The sequence below is a fragment of the Schistocerca americana genome, chromosome 1 (assembly GCF_021461395.2).
Source record: "Schistocerca americana isolate TAMUIC-IGC-003095 chromosome 1, iqSchAmer2.1, whole genome shotgun sequence".
NCBI classification, from domain to species: domain Eukaryota; kingdom Metazoa; phylum Arthropoda; class Insecta; order Orthoptera; family Acrididae; genus Schistocerca; species Schistocerca americana.
In genome coordinates, this window is record NC_060119.1 from 442,639,924 (window position 1) to 442,662,658 (window position 22,735).

General features: G+C 39.9%; 1 protein-coding gene across 2 annotated transcripts in view; it reads left to right on the top strand.

Moving 5' to 3' along the window:
• LOC124602995 (nodal modulator 3) overlaps positions 1-19,263 on the top strand; it is a 154,289-nt gene extending 135,026 nt beyond the window's left edge. For both annotated transcript variants that reach the window (XM_047136362.1, XM_047136363.1), the window contains 3 exons: positions 16,492-16,660; positions 16,909-16,992; positions 18,181-19,263. In XM_047136362.1, coding sequence (XP_046992318.1) covers positions 16,492-16,660; positions 16,909-16,992; positions 18,181-18,810 — 883 coding nt within the window. In that variant the 3' untranslated portion in view covers positions 18,811-19,263. The remainder of the gene's footprint in view (positions 1-16,491; positions 16,661-16,908; positions 16,993-18,180) is intronic.
• The last annotated feature ends 3,472 nt before the right edge of the window (positions 19,264-22,735 follow it).

Genomic DNA, 22,735 nt, shown 5'->3' on the forward strand with positions numbered 1-22,735 from the left:
CAAAGACATGGGTAAATCAAAACCACACTGATGAAATGGCTCCCACACTACAGTGGAACGTGAATGGGTTCAGGACTCATGTAGAAGAACTGAAATTTCTAGCACAACCATGCCCCTTGCGCTTATGCTTACAAGAAATTCGTTTTAAAGATACTGATGCAGGGCTATATCCTACACTCCAAGGACGACCTGACTGGGGAAAGAGCCAAGGGAGGGGTCACTGTGTGTGTCAATAACGCGCACCACTTGTCTGCTCTTCCCCCTAGTTACTGACCCGCAGGTAGTTTCAGTTGAAATTCTTGTGTGTCAGAGGATCACTTCTCACTCTGTTTACTTCTATGAGATGCAGTAGACTATGAGACTCACACAGATCTTATAGAACAATTCCCCCGACCATTTCTCCTAATGGAGGGAGGACTTACGTGCACATCATGGCTTGTGCGGCTCAACCTCTACTTGCCTTTGGGATTGGTTGTTGGAGAGCCTCTTTACATCTCATGCATGAGCTTTGCATCCTCAATGCTGGTATTCCCACTCGTTTCTGTGTTGCAACTGGATTGTTCTTGGCCATCAACTTCTCTTTCTGACTCTGTTCAATGGGAAGTCATTGATGACATACATTTCAGTAGTGACCACTTCCCATTCCACATTTACATACTGGATGGAGTACTACCTGAACAGAAGTCACCAAAATGGATGGACAGCAGGGCTAACTGGACACTGTTCAGCCAGCTGACTGTGTTTGAATGCCACAACAGCATCCAGAAATGGTGGACCACATCACATGAGTGATCCATCATGCCACTGACTTGTTGTTGTTGTTGTTGTTGTTGTGGTGGTGGTGGTCTTCAGTCCTGAGACTGGTTTGATGCAGCTCTCCATGCTACTCTGTCCTGTGCAAGTATCTTCAACTCCCAGTACCTACTGCAACCTACATCCTTCTGAATGTGCTTGGTGTATTCATCTATCGGTCTCCCTCTACGATTTTTACCCACCACACTGCCGTCCAGTACTAAATTGGTGATTCCTTGATGCCTCAGAACATGTCCTACCAACCGATCCTTTCTTCTAGTCAAGTTGTGCCACAAACTTCTCTTCTCCCCAATCCTATTCAATACTTCCTCATTAGTTATGTGATCTACCCAACTTACCTTTAGCATTCTTCTGTAGCACCATATTTTGAAAGCTTCTATTCTCTTCTTGTCCAAACTATTTATCATCCATGTTTCACTTCCATACATGGCTACACTCCATACAAATACTTTCAGAAACGACTTCCTGACACTTAAATCTATACTCGATGTTAATAAATTTCTCTTCTTCAGAAGCTCTTTCCTTGCCATTGCCAGTCTACATTTTATATCCTCTCTACTTCGACCATCATCAGTTATTTTGCTCCCCAAATAGCAACACTCCTTTACTACTTTAAGTGTCTCATTGCCTAATCTAATTCCCCCAGCATCACCCGACTTTATTTGACTTCATTCCATTTCCTCATTTTGCTTTTGTTGATGTTCATCTTATATCCTCCTTTCAAGGCACTGTCCATTCCGTTCAACTGCTCTTCCAAGTCCTTTGCTGTCTCTGACAGAATTACAATGCCATCGGCGAACCTCAACGTTTTTATTTCTTCTACATGGATTTTAATACCTACTCCGAATTTTTCTTTTGTTTCCTTCAATGCTTGCTCAATATACAGATTGAATAACGTTGGGGAGAGGCTACAATCCAGTCTCACTCCCTTCCCAACCACTGCTTCCCTTTCCTGTCCCTCGACTCTTATAACTGTCATCTGGTTTCTGTACAAATTGTAAATAGCCTTTCGCTCCCTGTATTTTACCCCTGCCACCTTCAGAATTTTAAAGAGAGTATTCCAGTCAACATTGTCAAAAGCTATCTCTAAAGTCTACAAATGCTAGAAACGTAGGTTTGCCTTTCCTTAATCTAGCTTCTAAGATAAGTCATAGGGTCAGTATTGCCTCACGTGTTGCAATATTTCTGCACAATCCAAACTGATCTTCCCCGAGGTCGGCTTCTACTAGTTTTTCCATTCATCTGTAAAGAATTTGCGTTAGTATTTTGCAGCCGTGACTTATTAAACTGATAGTTCAGTAATTTTCACATCTGTCAACACCTGCTTTCTTTCGGATTGGAATTATTCTATTCTTCTTGAAGTCTGAGGGTATTTTGCCTGTCTCATATATCTTGCTCACCAGATGGTAGAGTTTTGTCAGGACTGGCTCTTCCAAGGCTGTCAGTAGTTCTAATGGAATGTTGTCTACTCCCGGGGCCTTGTTTCGACTCAGGTCTTTCAGTGCTCTGTCAAACTCTTCACGCAGTATCATATCTCCAATTTCATCTTCATCTACATCCTCTTCCATTTCCATAATATTGTCCTCAAGTACATCGCCCTTGTACAGACCCTCTATATACTCCTTCCACCTGTCTGCTTTCCCATCTTTGCTTAGAACTGGTTTCCATCTGAGCTCTTGATATTCATACAAGTGGTTCTCTTTTCTCCAAAGGTCTCTTTAATTTTCCTGTAGACAGTATCTACCTTAGCCCTAGTGAGATAAGCCTCTACATCCTTATATTTGTCCTCTAGCAATCCCTTCTTAGTCATTTTGCACTTCCTGTCGATCTCATTTTTGAGACATTTGTATTCCTTATTGCCTGCTTCATTTACTGCATTTTTATATTGAGATCTGTGCGTGACCTGTGTTGAAGTCAATTGAAGTGGAGCAAGCACAACCTCAAACCCAGGCCTTTAACTGTCTGACAGCCTGGTTACTGCATAGGCCCAGAGTAATTTTAGATCTGGTGCCGTAAAGAGAGATTGCACTCCAGCTTCTGTTTTTAATGTGATATTCTCTGACATTTTAAATGAGCACCACAGCTATGTAGCTGTCTTTACGGGTGGCTTTATATGGGGGAAGGTGGTGGGGGGCGCTCTCTTTATGTATGGGTCTATATAGGAGGGAGCTCTGTTGTTTTCCCGAATCTTGTAATCTTGTCATCAAGGTCTGACTTCCTTGAGCCTTTAATGTGTTCAATGCAGAATTATATGCGGTCTTGTGGGCAGTGAAACAGATGAGACATTTTTAAAGTGTTAAATTTGTTGTCTGTTCCAGTTCTCTTAGTGCTCTTCACTTTCTACAATATTTGTACCCAGCAGATAAAGAATTCCATAATATACTGCTGGGGAAGGAGATGTCTTTCTGCAGGGTACAGGGCACAGGGGTACTGCGGGGAATGAAAGGGTGGATCTAGCAGCAAAGGAAGTGTGTCGTAATCCTCAGTTATTTTGGTGTGCCATTCCCTTGCATGCTCTAGTGTCACTATTTGAGGTACAGAGTCTTGCATTGATGAGAGAATGAGTGGCTGGAAGTGACAGACAATAATCTGCATCTAGTAAAGCCCACAACACAGCTGTGGCATACCTCCTTCTGGCCATGTGAACAGGACAAGGTCCTCCGTATTTGTCTTCTCATAGGCCACAGCCCTATGATACATGGCTTCTTAATTCCAGTGTGAGTACCCTCCAATGTGTGGTGCTTGTGGCCTACAAATCACTGTGTGCCGCATTTACTAGACTGTGTTTAATTTTTGGACCAGAGGGCACTAGCAGATTTGCTGGCAGACTTGCTCTCTATTTTGACTAACATTGACACGAATGTGGTTCAAGTTTTAAGGTTTTGTGCTCTGTCCAACTTTTGTCCACAAATTTTAGGGAAATGGTCTTAATGCGTCAACAGGGCGACTGGCTCACCGAAGTTTTATTGTAAGTAGTCAGCCAGTCACATTTCCCAGTGTCTTTCTTTTAGCTCTTGTGTTGTTTTACTTCTGTTTTACTCTCATGTATAGCACCTTTAACCCTCCTATGTTGTATTAAGATCTGCGAAATAGAGTGATTGTGTGTGTAATTGTGAGTGAGGTGGGAGTAAGTGAATGAGTGTCATTTTATATGTTTCCTCCTCATTCTGTGACAACAATCTTAGTCATTTTGCCTACAACCATTTCTCTTAATATGTGTAATGGCTGTGATAACCTCAGCATTGAGCAAACATAAGTTCCAAACACACACACACACACACACACACACACACACACACACACACACACACACACACACACACCTCTGCACAACTCCAGACTATTTGTTCCCTAAAAGCTGATGACTCCATTACTATCCTCCCAATTGACAAGTGGTCTCTCACTGTGGTACTTGACCAACAGGAGTAAATAAGTGAAGCTCAACACCAGCTGTCTGACACCTCTACATACAGCATCTGCCATCGAGACCCTGTCCCTGTGATTTAAACTGACCTGCAGTCCCTCCTTAAAACCCCAGGCCCCTCACAAAGACTAACACCTCAATCCATAGAACTTCTTATCCCATCTAAACCATGCATCCCCACCTTTTATCTTCTTCCTAAGATCCACAAACTCATCATCCTGGCTGCCCCATAGTTGCTAGCTTCAAAGCACCCATTGAACATGTATGTGCCTTAATTGATCAACATCTGCAACCCATAGTACAAAGACTTCCTTCCTATTAAAGACACCAACCATTTCCTAGATCATCTGAAATATGTGCCCATCCCATTCCCACCACACACCTTGCTTGTCACCATTGATGCCACCTCCCTCCATACCGACATCCCCCACGTTCATTGCCTGTCTGCTGCTGAACATTTTCTCGGTCAGTGCCCAGCTGATTCCACACTTATGACATCTCTCCTGCCCACCTTAATCACCTTTATACTTAATAACTACTACTTCAACTTCGAGGAGCAGACATACAAACAGAACAGAGGTGCAGCTGTGGGAACCAAGGTGGCTCCTTCCTATGCCAACCTTTTCATGTGTTAGTTGGAGGGGGCCTGCCCAAGATTCACAAGCCTTCAGGCCCTGGTTTGGTTTAGATACACTGATGGCATCTTCATCATATGGACTCATGGTGAGGCTGACCTGTTAAAATTCCTGGAATCTTGAAATACATTCTCCCAATAAAATTTCACATGGTTCTGTTCTGAATCCCATGCAACTTTCCTTGATGTTGAGCTGATTCTCACTGCAGGCTGGCTAATCACATCTGTTCATATTAACAAACAACAATACTTACATTTTGACCCTTGCCATCCTTTCCACGTCAAATATTCCCTCCCATACAGCCTTGGCATTTGAGGCAAATGTTTTTGTTCAGGTGCAAATTCTTTACAGCAATACACCACCATTTTCACCTCAGCCTTCACTGGATATAATTACCCCACCAGCCTAATTGAAAAGCAGATATCCTGGGCCATCACATCCAATCCTGGTGCTGCTGATCCCTCCGAAAAACAACTTAGGAGTACACCATTTGTCACTCAGTATCGTGAATGTGTTAATCAGCTACTTCGACAAGGCCATGACTTCCTAAAAATCATGCCCTGAAATGAGATCCTTTATGTCTGAGATTTTACCCACCACACCCTCCCAATATCCACAATATCCTTGTTAGATCCTATGCTCCTTCTGCACTTATCTGCCTACCATTTGGCTCCTACCACTGTGACCATCCCCGCTGCAAGACTTGGCCTAAGCACCCTCCTACCACCACTTGTACCAGACCTGTAACTGGCAAAACATGTACTATCAAACGGAGAGTGATCTGTGAAACGTCACAGCATGTACCAGCTGTTATGTAAACACTGTTCAGCATTTTACAGCAGCATGACTACCATCAAGTTATCAGTTAGGATGAATGAGCATAGGTAGAGGTTGCATACTGATAACACACAATATGCTGTTGCGGAGTGTGCACTACATGACAGTTGTGACGATGATGCCTGTTTCACCACATGTGCCATCTGGAATCTTCCACCAGACACCAGTTCCTCAGAACTCTGCATGTAGGAACTGACACAACAACATGTCCTTGGTTCTTACCAACCCCCTGGTCTTAATTTATGTTAATTTCTTCGGTGTCAGCATTTCTTCACAGTAACTTTTCCCATCTTCACTCGATTTTAGTTTTCTACATCTTTCATTTTCTGACCTGTCTATTTTTTTCTGTCCCTCTCACACCTCTATCACATATAATGCACTTAGATTGTAGCTCTTATTAACTTGTGCATAATGCTATTGCAGGAATCTCTGTTGTGCGTATTAGCCTATCTTCCACCTTTAAGCTCAAATCTCGTCTGGTGCAGTCTCCAAGAATCAGTCTTTCCTTCTCATCCCATCTGTAAGTCTTCTCTGATCCAAGGTTGTGGGTGACTTTTCCAAGCTCTACCCCTTTTCCTAAACCTCACCAGCTCTTTTCTTTCATTCCTCTTCCTTCCTGTTCTATCCTTCTTTCAAAAGAAAGTGCTACTGGTTCCGAAAGCTTGCATATGTAATACCTTTTATATGCGTGATCTATGGTGCTTGGTTAGTAGATGTTTTGTCTATCCAGTCGCAGGCAATATTAAAATCAATTTTTGACAATAAAATGTAATTGGATAGAGAAAAAATTTATTCGCCAAGTGGCGGAGGAGAACATATGTATAAAAAAAGGTTTTACTTATGCAAGCTTTCAGAGCCTGTAGCTCCTTATTCTGGCAGCAGGGTTGAAAGGGAAGGAAGCGGTGAAGGTAAAGAAAAAGGAGTGTAGTTCGGTAAAGTCATCCAGAACCCAAGATCAGTGGAGACTTGCTGGAGGGGATGAGAATGAAAGACCTTCTGCCGAAAGGAGGAGCCATTGGCTCTGAAATCTTGCATGAACAAAACCTTTTTTATATGTATGTTCTCCTGCCACTGCTTGGTGAGTAGATTTTTTATCTAGACAATATTAATAGTAGCTTCAGACTTTTCACTAATCATAGAGTTATCTACAGGATGAGTCACTAACTATTGCCACCTAGAAAAACTCTGAAAGTATGATAGTAGCTGAAAAGTTTGTGGGCCAAATGTTGCATGGGACAGCGGGGACCATAATATGATATTGGTTTTTTGTTGCTAGATGGGACGCTTTGTTTGTTAAGTGGGATGCTACAGTTTGGTACTTATTTTCTGATTGTAGCTATCAAGACGAATCCAATGATGCATAAAAGTAAGGTCTTTGAAGGTCAACGAAGGTAACAAAGGTGGCATGAATGTCCATTTACAGAAGATGTTCAAAGTGAGGACCATTGGTATCAATATAGTGCTGAAATCTACTTATCATGGATTGAGTGGTATTCCTTATCACTCCAGACTCATCAAATCACGTGCTCTGACAATTTCTCTCATATAACGTACAAATAGTAAATATTCGCAAATACGGTGTATCCATCTAACATGCCAGTGACTTGTAAATACCATTCGACAATTTCACAGTACAACACTATTAGGAATGGTAAGACTAGTATCGTTGAATCAAGCAAATGTGAATAATGTATTCCTTTGAAGAACAAGTCGATATGGTTGTCATTTACGGAGAATACCAACGAAATTCTGTGAGAGCTACAGACTTACACGCTGAAAGATATCCCCCACATACTCACCCTGCATGTCGTACATTTAAATATGTGTATGATAAATTGAAAACAACTGGATCTTAAATGCATTGGAAACATATCTGGCAAAGGAAGGTTACTTAACGAGGAAGCGGAAATTGGTACACGATGGTTTGAGATCCATGTGTTTTTCGCAAGAAGTCGCAAGGGAATCTGGCATGAGCCAGAGTAGTAGTGTTCGTGTTATGCATCACCATAAATATCATCCGTACCATATCAGTCTCCAACAAGAATTAACTGGAACAGATTGTATGTGCCACATTGAATTCTGCCGATGGGCTCAACTTCAGATTCAGAGGGATGACACATTTATTAATTTGATATTTTTTACTGATGAGGCTACATTCACAAGCCATGGAAATGTTAATTTACATAACATGCATTATTGGGCAACTGAAAATGCATGTTGGCCGTGAAAAGTTGCACACCAAAAACCGTGGTCGGTGAATGTATGGTATGGGATTCTGGTGGACAGAATTAGAGGCCCCTAGTTCATCGAAGGAAATGTTATTGGTAGGAAGTGCACCACATTCCTGCAAGAAACATTAGGTCTGTTATTGGAAGAAATACCTTTAGGGACAAGGAACAGAATGTGGTATCAACATGATGGGTGTCCAGCACATTTTTTGCTGATGGCTAGAAATGAGTTGTAGAGACAATTCCCAAATCACTGGATTGGATGCGGAGGATTGTGTCGTGGCTGGCTTGTTCGCCAGACTTGACACTTCTGTGTTTTTTCTTGTGGGGATTTGTAAAAGACATTGTTTATAAAGTTGTTCCAACTACACCTGAAGATATGTGAGACAAAATTGTCAGAGCATGTGCTTTGATAAGTGCCGATGTGATAAGGAATACTACTCAATCCATGATAAGAAGATTGCAGCACTGCATTGATACCAATGGTAATCACTTCAAACACCTTCTGTAAATGCATGTTCATGCCACCTTTGTGACATTCGTTATCCTTCAAAGACCTTACTGTTACACATCATTGGATTCGTCTCGATAGCCACTATCAGAGAATAAGTACCATACCTTAGCATCCCATTTAAAAAAAAAAAAAAAAAAAAAGTAACTTCATATTATGGCCCCTGTTGTCCCATACAACTTTTGTCCCACAAACTTTTCAGCTCCTATCATACTTTTGGAGTTATTCTTGGTGGCAATAGTTAGTGACTTACCCTGTATAATGAAGCAAAGCCTGAAAAAATCCACACAAATATTGGCAAATGTTGCAAAGGCTGGCACCTTGTTTTAAATGTTCAGAAATGTAAAATTATGTGTTTTACAAAATGAAAAAATAAACTATCTATGTCTGCAGTATACCTTCCTCACAGTTGGAATAGGTCAACTCATACAGATGCTTGTATTGTAACAGTATATGGGGGTGTAAAGTGGAAAAACTGCATATGCTTAGTTGTAAATAAGGCAGGTGACAGACATCAGTTCATTGGTGGAATACCAGACAAATTCGATAAGTCTACATGGGAGTGTGCCACAGAGATGCTGAAAGACCTAACTGACACATGCTAGAAGATACAAGCAAGTATTCCTACAAAAGCCTACGTACAATGTTTCAAAAGTGAACAGTCCAGGAATATAAAACTCCCTTCATACCACTCACATACGGTTAACCAAGACAAGATTAGACTCACCAAATCATGCACAATGGCATTTAAGTAATCATTCTTCCCACTCTCCATAAGTGAGTGGAATAATACCTGGTACAGTGGACAGTGCCCTCTGTCAAGCACTTCACAATAGTTTGCAGTGTATAGATGTAGGTGTAGGATTACATTGCCAGAGGATTCCTTGAAAGAATCTTAGTCTGACCTTTCCTACAACTATTTGTGTCTGATGTGCCGTTTGAGACTTTCCTGACATAATAACTGCTTCATTGGTTCACAGGTGTCATGTCAGACAATGGCTGTGGAAGCTGCACAATATTTTAATGAGACTGCTGCTCATTATCTTCAGGTGCTTACTGAAGTGTTGCTACAGTGGCTCATCAATATATACACTGTCTCACTAGAAAAGTGCAGACGCCAAGTGGTGGGGCTATAACATTGTTATTGTTGTGGTCTTCAATCCAGAGACTGGTTTGATGCAGCTCTCCTTGCTGCTCTATCCTGTGCAAGCTTCTTCATTTCCCAGTACCTACTGCGCCCTACATCCTTCTGAATCTGCTTAGTATATTCATCTCTTGGTCTTCCTCTACTATTTTTACCCTCCACACTGTCCTCCAACACTAAATTGGTGATCCCTTGATGCCTCAGAACATGTCCTACCAACCGATCCCTTCTTCTAGTCAAGTTGTACCACAAATTTCTCTTCTCCCCAATTCCTCATTAGTTATGTGATCTACCCATCTAATCTTCAGCATTCTTCTGTAGCACCACATTTCGAAAGCTTCTGTTCTCTTCTTTTCTAAACTATTTATCATCCATGTTTCACTTCCATACATGGCTACACTCCATACAAATACTTTCAGAAAAGACTTCCTGACACTTAAATCTATACTCGATGATAACAAATTTCTCTTCTTCAGAAACACTTTCCTTGCCATTGCCGGTCTATATTTTATATCCTCTCTACTTCGACCATCATCTGTTATTTTGCTCCCCAAATAGCAAAACTCATTTAATACTTTAAGTGTCTCACTTCCTAATATAATTCCCTTAACATCACCTGATTTAATTTGACTACATTCCATTTCCTCATTTTGCTTTTGTTGATGTGCATCTTATATCCTCCTGTCAAGACACTGTCCATTCCATTCGACTGCTCTCCAGGTCCTTTACTGTCTCTGGCAGAATTACAGTATCATCGGCAAATGTGAAAGTTTTTATTTCTTCTCCATGGATTTTAATTCCTACTCCAAATTTTCCTTTTGTTTCCTTAACTGCTTGCTCAATATACAGATTGAATAACAACGGGGATAGGCTACAACCCTGTCTCACTCCCTTCCCAACCACTGCTTTCATTTGATGCCTCCTCAACTCTTATAACTGCCATCTGGTTTCTGTACAAAATGTAAATAGCCTTTCGTTCCCTCTATTTGACCCCTGCCACTTTCAGAATTTCAAAGAGAGTATTCCAGTCAACATTGTCAAAACCCTTCTGTAAGTCTACAAATACTAGAAACTTAGCTTTGCCTTTCCTTAATCTATCTTCTAAGATAAGTCGTAGGGTCAGTATTGTCTCACATGTTCCAACATTTCTACAGTATCCAAACTGATCTGCCCCAAAGTCGGCTTCCACCAGATTTTCCATTCGTCTATAAAGAATTCGTGTTAGTATTTTGCAGCTGTGACTTATTATACTGATAGTTCGGTGATTTTCACATCTGTCAGCACCTGCTTTCTTTGGGATTGGAATTATTGTAAATGAATCATAGAGCATGAAAAGAACATAAATTATGCAGACACACTGTGTTGAATTTCACTTTTAAACAACTAGGTGATGCTGCGATATTGATGTGGGAAAAGAGACTAAATTTTATGTCCTCCACAAGGACAGTTTTTCTACATTATGTGTCCTTTAAGATCAGCATGCTGTTCAAGAAACATAAAATAAAATGTGTCTTCCACCCTCTTGTGTGAGTGCAAATGATGATGGGTTTTGTTAAAGACAGTCTAAGGAAACGTCTAAGGAAACCAGGGATATATAAAATCCCACGCAAGTGTGGGAAATCATACATTGGCCAGACATGTCACACTGTTAAGGGTAGATGGCTGAATATAGACATCACACCAGATTGGGTCAGCCCAAAAAGTCTGCTGTGGCTGAACACTGTCTTGACACGGGACGTAGCCTGAACTACTAAGAGGCAAAGATCCTTTCCTCTGCTTGCATGTGCTGATGCTCTATCATTAAAGGAGTAGTTCAGATACATATAAGTAACAACCTGATTAACAGACACAGGATTTCAACTCAGCAAGGTGTGGGAACCAGCATTGGCAGTACTAAGGGATCTTGGGCCACAGACAAATTAATCTGAGTCACCACAGATGGGGAATCAGAGCCCACATACTTACCTAAGTTCGAGCATCCTGCACACGTGCACACTGGGCCATGGTTTGTGGCCATGCCTTTCCCACGTCCCACATGCAAAGATCATGGCCCATTTCTCCGGCAGGGGCACTGAATGTCATTGTGCTCTATGATTTGTGTACAGTGATGTTATAGCCCCAATCCTGGTGCCTGCACTTTTCTAGAAGTCAGCATATTTATTGGCGAGCCATTGCAGCAACGCATCAGTAAGGACCTGAAAATGACTAGCAGCTGCCCCATTGAAATATTATGCAGCTTCCCGCAACATTATCCAGTGCGATGCTCGTGAACTAATGAAGCTATTTGTATCTGATCATTACACCTTAAATCAATAAATACTTTATTATTTCACTGATTGTAATGTTAGGTAACGAATTTTGTAATCAATCTGTCAGCTTGTGTACTATTCATTAAATTTGTTTGCACTGTGAGTTAGGTGACAGTCTTTACAGCAACTATCAGTACTCTGTATCTAACAAGTTTTCTGTAGCTACTCTACAGTTCACAGAGAGTTCTTCAAACCACCTTCAGACTATTTCTCTACTGTTCCTCTCTCAAACAGCACTTGGAGAAAATGAATACTTAGGTCTCTCTGTATATGCTCTGATTTCTCTTATTACTACTACTACTACTACTACTACTACTACTACTACTTTTACTAGTACTACTTTCTTTTACGGCCTCATTGGACCACTTTAGTCAGTCATTCCCTGGTCCTCTTCTTCAGTAAGCGCATGTTTCGTTCTTTCGTAACTGCCCAGTATCTTTTCATTCGTTCTGATCTTTCCTGTCTTTCCTCATCTGCAAATACCCTTTTCATTGTGTGTCATTTGTCTACTTTTGGTTTAAATCTTATTTTCTTGTCTTTCAGTTTCTTGAGATTTTTTTGTCTCGTTTTGCACATCATCCAAGGTTATATCTAGTTCTCCCATACCCTCTGTAATTTCCTTGATCCATCCTACTTGTTGCTTCAGATTACACAGTTTCTGCATAATTTTTCTTGCTAATCTGGTTCCTGGTGTCCTCATTATGTGGCCAAAGAAATAAATCCTCTTTTTACGTATAGTATCTGTGATGGGCTCCAGTTCCCTGTACACTACTTCATTCGGCACTATCCGCAATTGTCCTTCCTTCTGGTATTTTTTATTTATGCATGTTCTAGCTGTTCTTCTCTCTACTTTTAGTATTTTGTCGACCCTGACTCTCTGAGTGACTTTAAAAAGTGTCTCACTTGCATAAGTTGCCTCTGGCTGAACCACCATCTTGTAGTGTTAATTTTGTTTGAATTGATAGACATTTCTTATTGTATGTAGACCATGTTAGTTTTGAGCTTTTATCATTTTGGTTCTTTCTTGCCATGCAGGTTTTTCATCCAAGTCATGTATTATAATCTCTCCAAGATATTTAAATTGCTTCACTATTTTAATTTTTCTGTTGTCTACTGTTACTTGGTCTATTACTAGTGGGTCTGTTACCATCATCTCAGTCTTTTCAAAAGATATCTGGATCCCTACTTTTTGCACTATATTCTGCAGGCTCATTATTTGATTTCTAGCTTCTTGTACATTATTAGCTAGTAATGCCAAGTCATCTGCAAATCTCAAACAATTTAGGTTTATATCATCTTTCTTGGTTCCAATTGTTATGTTTTTAGCATTCTCTTTGTACCATTCTGTCATCAAGCACTCAAGAGCACAGTTGAAGAGCAATGGTGATAGACCATCTCCTTGTCTTTACCCTGTTTTAATCGTAAACGGCTCAATAGTTCTCCTCTGAATTTTACTTTGGACGTGGTGTTTGTGAGGGTTAATTTTATCATTTTTATTAATTTGGGATGAAGTCCACAATTTCTTAATAAGTCCACCATAGAAGATCTGTGGATGCAATCATAAGCTTTTTTGAAGTCTAAAAAGGTTATGACTAGTTGCTCCTGTCTCCTTTTGTAGGCATCCATTATTAATTTTAATCTGATGATCTGTTCTGGGCAGCTTCTCCAGGGTTTAAATCCTCCTTAATATTCTCCTAGCTCCTTTTCAAGCTGATCTATACAGCGACTGTAGAGAGGTCTTGACAATATTTTATATTTGCAGTCCAATAAGGAAATGCCTCTGTAGTTGTCTGGATTTGATTTTTCTCCTTTTTTGTGTAATGGGTGTATGATAGCTATAGTCCAATGTTCTGGTAGCTCTTCTCCGATCCAGATTTTAACTATGCATTGATGTAAAGATACCTTCACATGTCCTGCTGCGTATTTCCAGAGTTCTGCAAATGTTTGATTTTCTCCACTTGCTTTGTAGTTCTTGAACTCGCTCAAAGCTTTGTAGACATCCTGAATTGTTGGTGGGTTTATATTTTCTGGTGGGGTTTTTATTGGAGTTTCTGTGTTTACTTCCAGAAGCACAGGAGGATCCTCGCAATTTAGTAGTTCATTAAATGTTTCTGCTAAAACCTCTGGATTTCTTTTATCACTATGGACCATCTTATGTTTTTATCTTTTAGCATTAGTGTTGGGAAACCATTTCTTTGGAGATGTCTACTAAATGTTTTGTAGTAATCTTGCGAGCTTGTTTTCTTACTATTTGTTTCTGTCGTAGAAAGTATATTTTTTTGATATTGATGTTTAATCCTCCTTAATGTTTTTTGAGTCATCTTTTTTTGTATTGTGAGTTCCAAATTTCCCTTATTTTTTTTACAACTATCATTTCTCTCTATGTAGGTTGGAAACAATAAAATATTTTCATATTCAGAAGATAAAGTTCGTGACTAAAATTTCATGAAAAGATCCTGCTGCAATGAAAAGCTCCTTTATTTAAACAATGACAACCCATCTTGTGTATCTTATCCATTGCACTCTCTTCCCTCTTTCGTGATAACACAAAAAGAGCTGCCTTTGTGTGGACTTTTTCGATGTTCTCCATCAAGCCTCTCTGGTAAGGCTCCCGTACTGCACAGGAGTACTCTAGCAGAGGATGAACAAGCACAGTGTAGGTAATCTCTTTACTAGACCTGTTGCATCTTCTAAGCATTCTACCAGTGAAATGCAGCCTTTGGTTTGTCTTTCCCACAAAATTGTCTTTGCGATCATTCCAATTTAAGTTGTTCGTAATTATAATTTGTTGGTATTTTGTTGAATTCTGGTATTGTGACTTCCCTATAACAACAGCATTATCATCAATTTGCTGACAGATTCATGGAGATCCTGAAAGTGCCTGTGACATCATTTGTCTGTATTGTGAACTGTAATTGTCCTGTAAAATTTCATCATCATGCCTAAATATACTTTCACATAGACAGGTTCTCACCGCCAAGAATGGTATACTGATTTCTGTTTGATATAAAACCTGTGTAACTCACTCAAACAGCTGATGTGCTATTCTGTAAGCTCATATTTTGTTAACTAGGTGACATTATGGGACCATATTATGTGCCTTCTGAAAGTCAAGGAACACACATCAACTAGGGTACTGATGTGTATTGCCTCATGGTTCTTCAAGATGTACAGAGTGAGCTAAGTTAATGATTGGTGCTTGTACATTATTTGGTAATTCCTGCTGTGGAGCATTTTGTTCTTCAAATAGATCATAATCTATGCACCTAAAACATGTCTCATTATTTGGCAACAGTTCTATGTCAGTTATAAATGTCTGTAGTTGCACGCTTCTGTCCAACAACCCCTCTTGAAAATTAGTATGAAAGGTGCATTTTTACAGTTGCTTGGGGTACATTGGTTACTTGTACAAATTCTAATTAACAGAAGAGGAACAGGTTCTTTTGCATAATCACTGAAGAATCAAACTGGTATTCCACCAGATCTAGTCACTTTTTCACTGTCGAATAATGTTACTTTATTTTCCATCATTGCAAAGAGAGGATTTTGATGCTGGGAATATACTCTTGAGCGAAACAATTTTGGGTGACAGAATTCAGTGTTTTGTCCATATTTCTGTGTTTGTCAGTTTTGCTGCCAATATGATCGCTGGGCAACTGGATAGGGCATTGATTTGTTGACCGACTATATATAAAACCAAAATTTCTTAGGGTTCTTACACAATTTCTTAGATAAGATAGTGATTTTGAACTCCCTGAATTTACTGGTGAAGTTACAGTTATGTTTTATATGGAAATGGGAAATTCACTTGAATATGCTTGTTTGAGACCAAATGAAATGTTGTATGGAAGATACTTGATGGATGTTGAACTCAAATTCCAGTCCAGCCATCCTGAATTGAGGTTTTTTCAGTTCTGTTGTTCCAAAGTTTCTTCAAGCACAAACTGGGGTGTTTTATTATAAATGGGCTGATGACAATTTCGTAATGTCCTTGCCGTAGTGCTTAGCTTCAGTCATCATATTATATAAGTTGCACTTGGTACTCCTGTGGATGTAATACATTATTTAGAGAAAGGAGATAGATGTCGTGTCACATTTGTTACATAGGATTAGTAGCAATATCTTCTAATAAATTATTGTGGAGGTGCTTTTGACATGGTTTTTCATTTTAGGCATTATCAGTGAATAATGCCAATAATTCTTCCAATTTTGTATAAGAAACAGCAACTAAATTTTCCTTTATTAGTGGTTTCACTAGAAATGAGTGTAAAAGTGAATTTGGTTTTGATTTTACAACCTGGTTCTTCATTGTCTGTAGAGGGAGAAGAAGTAATTGCAGGGTACAAAGTTTGTTGTATATTTTCAATATTGTTAAGCTACTGCTCTGTGTTATCTAACTCTTCTACTTTACAGTTTTATGTTTCTCATGGTAATGCACTGTGGACTGATAAATCAATATTTGTGGATGTACAGACAGCTATGTTCACATAGCTGTAGAATTGGCAATGTCATACTTTGAACAATGTACTGGGCTTAATGTTCTAACTTCTGTACCATTTTTTAAGGAAAAGAGTATGAATTTAATTCCAGGGGACACCAAGTAGCATTCAGTGCTTATGGCACAGTGACATCACTAAGTGGCGATTCTGAGGAAGGGATTGTTGTAGAAGCGGTTGGAAGAGATTCTTGTTCTCAATATCAAGAAGAAAGCACAAGTGAAGCAAATGGAAAGTTCCGTATAAGAGGCCTACAGCCACAGGTTAGCCCTTTAACTCATAGCACAAAGATAAAATGTGTTCCAATAAAACAAAAAATTGAGATCATATTTTATTAGAATTGACAATATCTTAGTACCCATTCTGTGTCACGTTATTCAGAAAGTTCAAAAAAAAAATCACATCTCTTTATATTTCCATCCGCTGTAATGATTGTTTTGGCATTTTTGTCTAGATAGAAATTTTATTTCTTCTTTGTAGTTTAATTACATAACCAAACCACATTTTCCAGTGTGAATATACAGTGCGAGTCAAGCAAGGACCTGGTGTTAATCAGCATATTTATAGAGCGACTCCAGATGGTATCCCTGTGAAGGTAACACATTTGTACTAATTATTCATATGATAATAAGACAATTATTATTTATGTGTAGATGTGGCCTAATTTGTTTTAAGTTGGTGCATAAGTGCATAGTGTTTTTGTTTTGCCTCTTGGTATTCCAGCTGTTATGGGTTTATTTATTTATTGTCCTTCTTTATTTGTAGTCCACTGATGCTATTTGAGTTTACATATTGACATATTTTTTCTTTTGGAGATAGTGAGTGGAGTTGTGGACACTAGAAAATGGAGTGTCAAGTGGAGAAATCAGAACATTTCTGACCTATTCTTCTGTTGGAATTCATTAGAGGGGTGACAGTAGTGGAGGTGGCCAGAAACATTTGTGCAGTGTATGGAAATAATGCCGTAGAACATAACATGCAATTCAAGAATACCTTTGGGGTTTGATGAAGATCATTGAAACACATCAATCCACAATGTTCCATGTCACTAAACTCGAGAATTGGCATATGTGATGAACTGTGATCATTCCACCATCGCGCGATATTTGCATGCAGTGGGGAAGGTTCAAAAATGCTCAAACAGGGTACATACACCGCAGGACAGCTGGGAAATCAAGGAAAAACACAGGAATTTTTTCATCTGGGAGAAACACTAGAAACACGCAGTATTTTTTTAGTGTTTTAGTTAAGAACTAATACTATAACAAAGAATTTTACTTCAGCCCTCTACTGCAGAATAATACTGCAACAATAAAACGTAAATGAGATAATAACACCAAAATAAAACTTAAGTGGCAAAGAAAATGTACCATTTACAACAAAACACAGTGCACACACAAGCATCTGCAGACAGCAAAATGTACAAAGGCTTTGGGATGAAGGCTACGCAATACTTCATAACGACAAACTGCTTTTGGTGTGCATGTTTACCTTTCTAACAGGTCACAGGAAAATGTTGCAAATGGTGGTTTGAGAAGTATTACTTTCAAAGTAAATTTCCTTTTACGCAAAATGAATTGTGTTAAAAGACCAAGTTTCAAGGCTACTTTTTCATATTTATTTTAGTTTTTTCATAGATTGCAAATAATGCAATAATGTTACAAACTTGTGCACCAATCTACTGCATTTATTTCTCCACATTTTTACTATTTATTCACATAATAATAGACAATTTTATTTTTGTGTAGATGTGGCCTAATTTGTATATTTATTTCTCTTTCAGACAACAGAAGGTGATATTAAGGACATAAGATTAATAGTTTTTTATCCATTAACACAAATGGATGTGACAGCGAATGTGCAAGCACCAAATGTCGAGCACCTTCGCACTTTGAGAGCAAAGCTGTGTCGAGAGGATGCCCCTGAATCTCCCGTCCATGTAGTCAAATTAGACTCAACACCAGGACGGTCTGCAAAGGGGCATAATGCTGCAATGATAATGTTTCCACCGATACCTGCCGATGGGCGAAACTACTTCCTTCAACTTGAGTCAACACTTTCTCGTGCAACACACACATACACAACTCATGCAGTTCATTTCCGTGCAAATAGTTCCTTTAAACACATTAAATTAACGTTCCAGCCTGAGCCAAAAGTTGTAGAACAGGATATTGGTCATACATCATACATGACCTTGCCTCTAATAATAATAGTAGTTTTAGCATACATAAATAGAGTGAAAGTTGTTCCAGTATTAAGTCGTCTTGTGCAGTCTCTTAATACTCCTACATCACCACCATCAAGTGGTAGTGGAAGGACTACCATACCTCAAGATCATAATGTGGCTGATGCAGTTATGGTAGAGCCAATTCTAAATGTCAGGAGCAGGAAGATAAAACCAAGAAAGACATAGATCGTTGTGTGATGCATAAAATCCAGAGAATATGGTAGAAGTAGTGACTTACAAGGAACTGACTGGCTGGAAGTTCTGTGTTGGTATATTTATAGTGTGGAGATCAAGAATTTATGGCAAGCTGCATTACTGCAGTTAATGGTGTTTCTCCATGTAGTGTACATTCCCCTTTGGGTGTATGCGGTCTCAGGTAACTGTTTGTGAAAGAAAAAAATAAATATTTATATTAGGTTTTTTTTAGTATTTCTGGCTGTGAACATTGTTGAATAGTGTACTTTGTTAAAAAGTGTCAAACAACTTCATTAAAATTAGGAAATGTGCTAACTTAATCATTAATGCTCCAAAATGTATTAAATGTCCCTACCACTGTGTTTTTATGTGAACATTGTACTGATGTGATTATTTTGTAAGTGGATTGAATGGAAATAATAATACACACTTCATTCCAAACTATTTGGGTTTACACTTCATTTTCCTCGTAATATGTACAGAGCTGTTAAATATTGCTTCTGAAGTAAATAGAATTTCTCATCACCTGTGATCTTTTTGTCCTTTTTCTCCTCCTCTTTTTTTTAGTGTTAAAAACATTTGAAAGCTTTCAAATTTTTCAGTAGCATGATAAATTGTATTTTCTTTGCATGGTCGTTCAGTGAAGTGTATTGTTGCTGACAGCTGTGTGTTTCTAGTTTTCAATAGTCCACTGTCTATGCCATATTAAAATTGTGATAAACAAATTCAGTGCAAGATGTTACCTTATATTGGTTTGGCTCAGTGGCAAAGTGTCAAACAAAAGATCCAAAGGTCTCAGGTTAGTCCTAAGATTTAGGATTTTTATATGTAACTTATTGCTTCTTTCATCTCTGGTAGTGTTTGTTAATGTAAAAAATTCCAAGTTACACCATGGTTCAAAGTCTGTTTGTCTGTAGACACTCTTATAACAGGATGTATAAGTCAGTCCAAAGGTTAGAAGAACGCAAGGGCATACTTTATCGTACTGTGAGACACAGACAACAGCAGTCACAATGAACCAAAGTTTATTCTTCTTCCACATACAAGGAACAACAGTTGAGAACATTGACACAAACATGGAAACTACATCTACATCTATACTCCGCGAGCCACCTTACGGTGTGTGGCGGAGGGTACTTATTGTACCACTATCTGATCCCCCCTTCCCTGTTCCATTCACGAATTGTGCGTGGGAAGAACGACTGCTTGTAAGTCTCCGTATTTGCTCTAATTTCTCGGATCTTTTCGTTGTGATCATTACGCGAGACATATGTGGGCGGTAGTAATATGTTGCCCATCTCTTCCCGGAATGTGCTGTCTCGTAATTTCGATAATAAACCTCTCCGTATTGCGTAACGCCTTTCTTGAAGTGTCCGCCACTGGAGCTTGTTCAGCATCTCCGTAACGCTCTCGCGCTGACTAAATGTCCCCATGACGAATCGCGCTGCTTTTCGCTGGATCATGTCTATCTCTTCTATTAATCCAACCTGGTAAGGGTCCCATACTGATGAGCAATACTCAAGAATCGGACGAACAAGCGTTTTGTAAGCTACTTCTTTCGTCGATGAGTCACATTTTCTTAGAATTCTTCCTATGAATCTCAACCTGGCGCTTGCTTTTCCCACTATTTGTTTTATGTGATCATTCCACTTCAGATCGCTCCGGATAGTAACTCCTAAGTATTTTACGGTCGTTACCGCTTCCAATGATTTACCACCTATGGCATAATCGTACTGGAATGGATTTCTGCCCCTATGTATGCGCATTATATTACATTTATCTACGTTTAGGGAAAGCTGCCAGCTGTCGCACCATGCATTAATCCTCTGCAGGTCCTCCTGGAGTACGTACGAGTCTTCTGATGTTGCTACTTTCTTGTAGACAACCGTGTCATCTGCAAATAGCCTCACGGAGCTACCGATGTTGTCAACTAAGTCATTTATGTATATTGTAAACAATAAAGGTCCTATCACGCTTCCCTGCGGTACTCCCGAAATTACCTCTACATCTGCAGATTTTGAACCGTTAAGAATGACATGTTGTGTTCTTTCTTCTAGGAAATCCTGAATCCAATCACAAACCTGGTCCGATATTCCGTAAGTTCGTATTTTTTTCACTAAACGTAAGTGCGGAACCGTATCAAATGCCTTCCTGAAGTCCAGGAATACGGCATCAATCTGCTCGCCAGTGTCTACGGCACTGTGAATTTCTTGGGCAAATAGGGCGAGCTGAGTTTCACATGATCTCTGTTTGCGGAATCCATGTTGGTTATGATGAAGGAGATTTGTATTATCTAAGAACGTCATAATACGAGAACACAAAACATGTTCCATTATTCTACAACAACTGTTCAGGAGTTGCTGACAATGAGTATGAACACAATATGAGAGTGAGTACCTGCTTCACTGCAGTTATAAAGAGGAGGGCTCCGATAGATGGCATGTCCGATGCTGTGTCATGTGCACAAGTCAAGTGACCCACAGCAGGCAACCACTGGTTGCTGGCCCGCACAAATGTCATTGGCAGAGGGAGGAGGCAGATCTGTGGCACAAGAATGTAGCTTGTCGTGCTGGCGCGCCACCAGCCCATCACTGATGCGTACCTTACAGAGGTGGTGGCTTCGGCATCTATGGACCGTGGACAGAATCCACTTTGGTCAGTGGCTGAAGCCCCAAGCCCAGACCACAGAGCCAGGAGTGAACTGTAAATTGGGCTGTGCCAAAGGGGGATTGTGGGGCAGCATGAGCTGAAGCAGAGAATGCATGGCTGGCAACCATAGAGCGTATTGGCCGGATTCTGATCCAGTGTCAGTACAAACCTGTAGGATCTCAAGAAGGAGTGAGGGCATCTTTCTTAGAGGAGTCCATGACGTACTTCTTCATTTGAACCTTGAATGTGTGGACAAGACATTCTGCCTTGGCGTTAGATTGGAGGTGAAAAGGAGAAGCAGCCACCTGGTGAATGCCTTGATGGGTGTAGAAATTGTGAAAGGACTGAGACACAAACTGTGAACTGTTATCTGTCACAAGCATATAAGGCAAATCTTCGATAGTAAGAATTTTGAAGAGGCCCTTAGTCATAACTACGACTGACTTCAAAGGACAGTGGATAATGTATGGAAATTTAGAGGAAGCATCAACAACCAATAACCAGTAAGCCATGGAAAGAGCATTGCCTGCAGCATCACCTGTTGCGTAGCCCACTGTGAGTAGGCCCTGCAAGATCTACAATGTCGCTATTGATGCTGGGCAAAAATACATGCCTTTGGGCCAGTAACTTGGTAAGCAAGGACCCCCTCCCCTCTCCCCCAGTGTCCTGGTGTAGGAGCTGAAGCACATCCCTCCATAGGGTGGCTGGGATGACAGCTCGTCCGTAGCTAAGAGAACAACACTGTCAAATACCTAAGGGCTATGGTGGAGGGCAAAATAGTTATTCAAAGAATGGAAATCCTTCCACTATTATTGCACCTCAATACCTAAGTGAAAACAAAGGAGTTCATCTTGATCCAAAGGATTTGGCCCCATCAGAATACAGTACATCACATCGGCGTTGGTGTGGTGCCCTATAGGCCGAAACTGTATTGCACAGTTGTAGTGAGACAGATACATGGCCCAATGCTGGAGGTGATGTGCTGCGTTGTTGGGCAACAAAGCAGGAAGATTTAATAACAAAACCAAGGAACTTAGACACTTACGATAACATGATACTTTTTGAGGGTGTAGACAATAGCAAGTGCTTCCTGTTCAATGCGGGAGCAGCGTGCTGAGCAGAGTTGAGCGGATTTAGTACATAAGCTATCAGGTGTTTGGAAACATCCTCATATCAATGTGTGAAATGGTCTCGAGTCTATACTGTGAAATGTCCATTAACCAAAACCAAGTGGAGGTCGGGACGGAAAGTAGGCAAACAAGGAGCA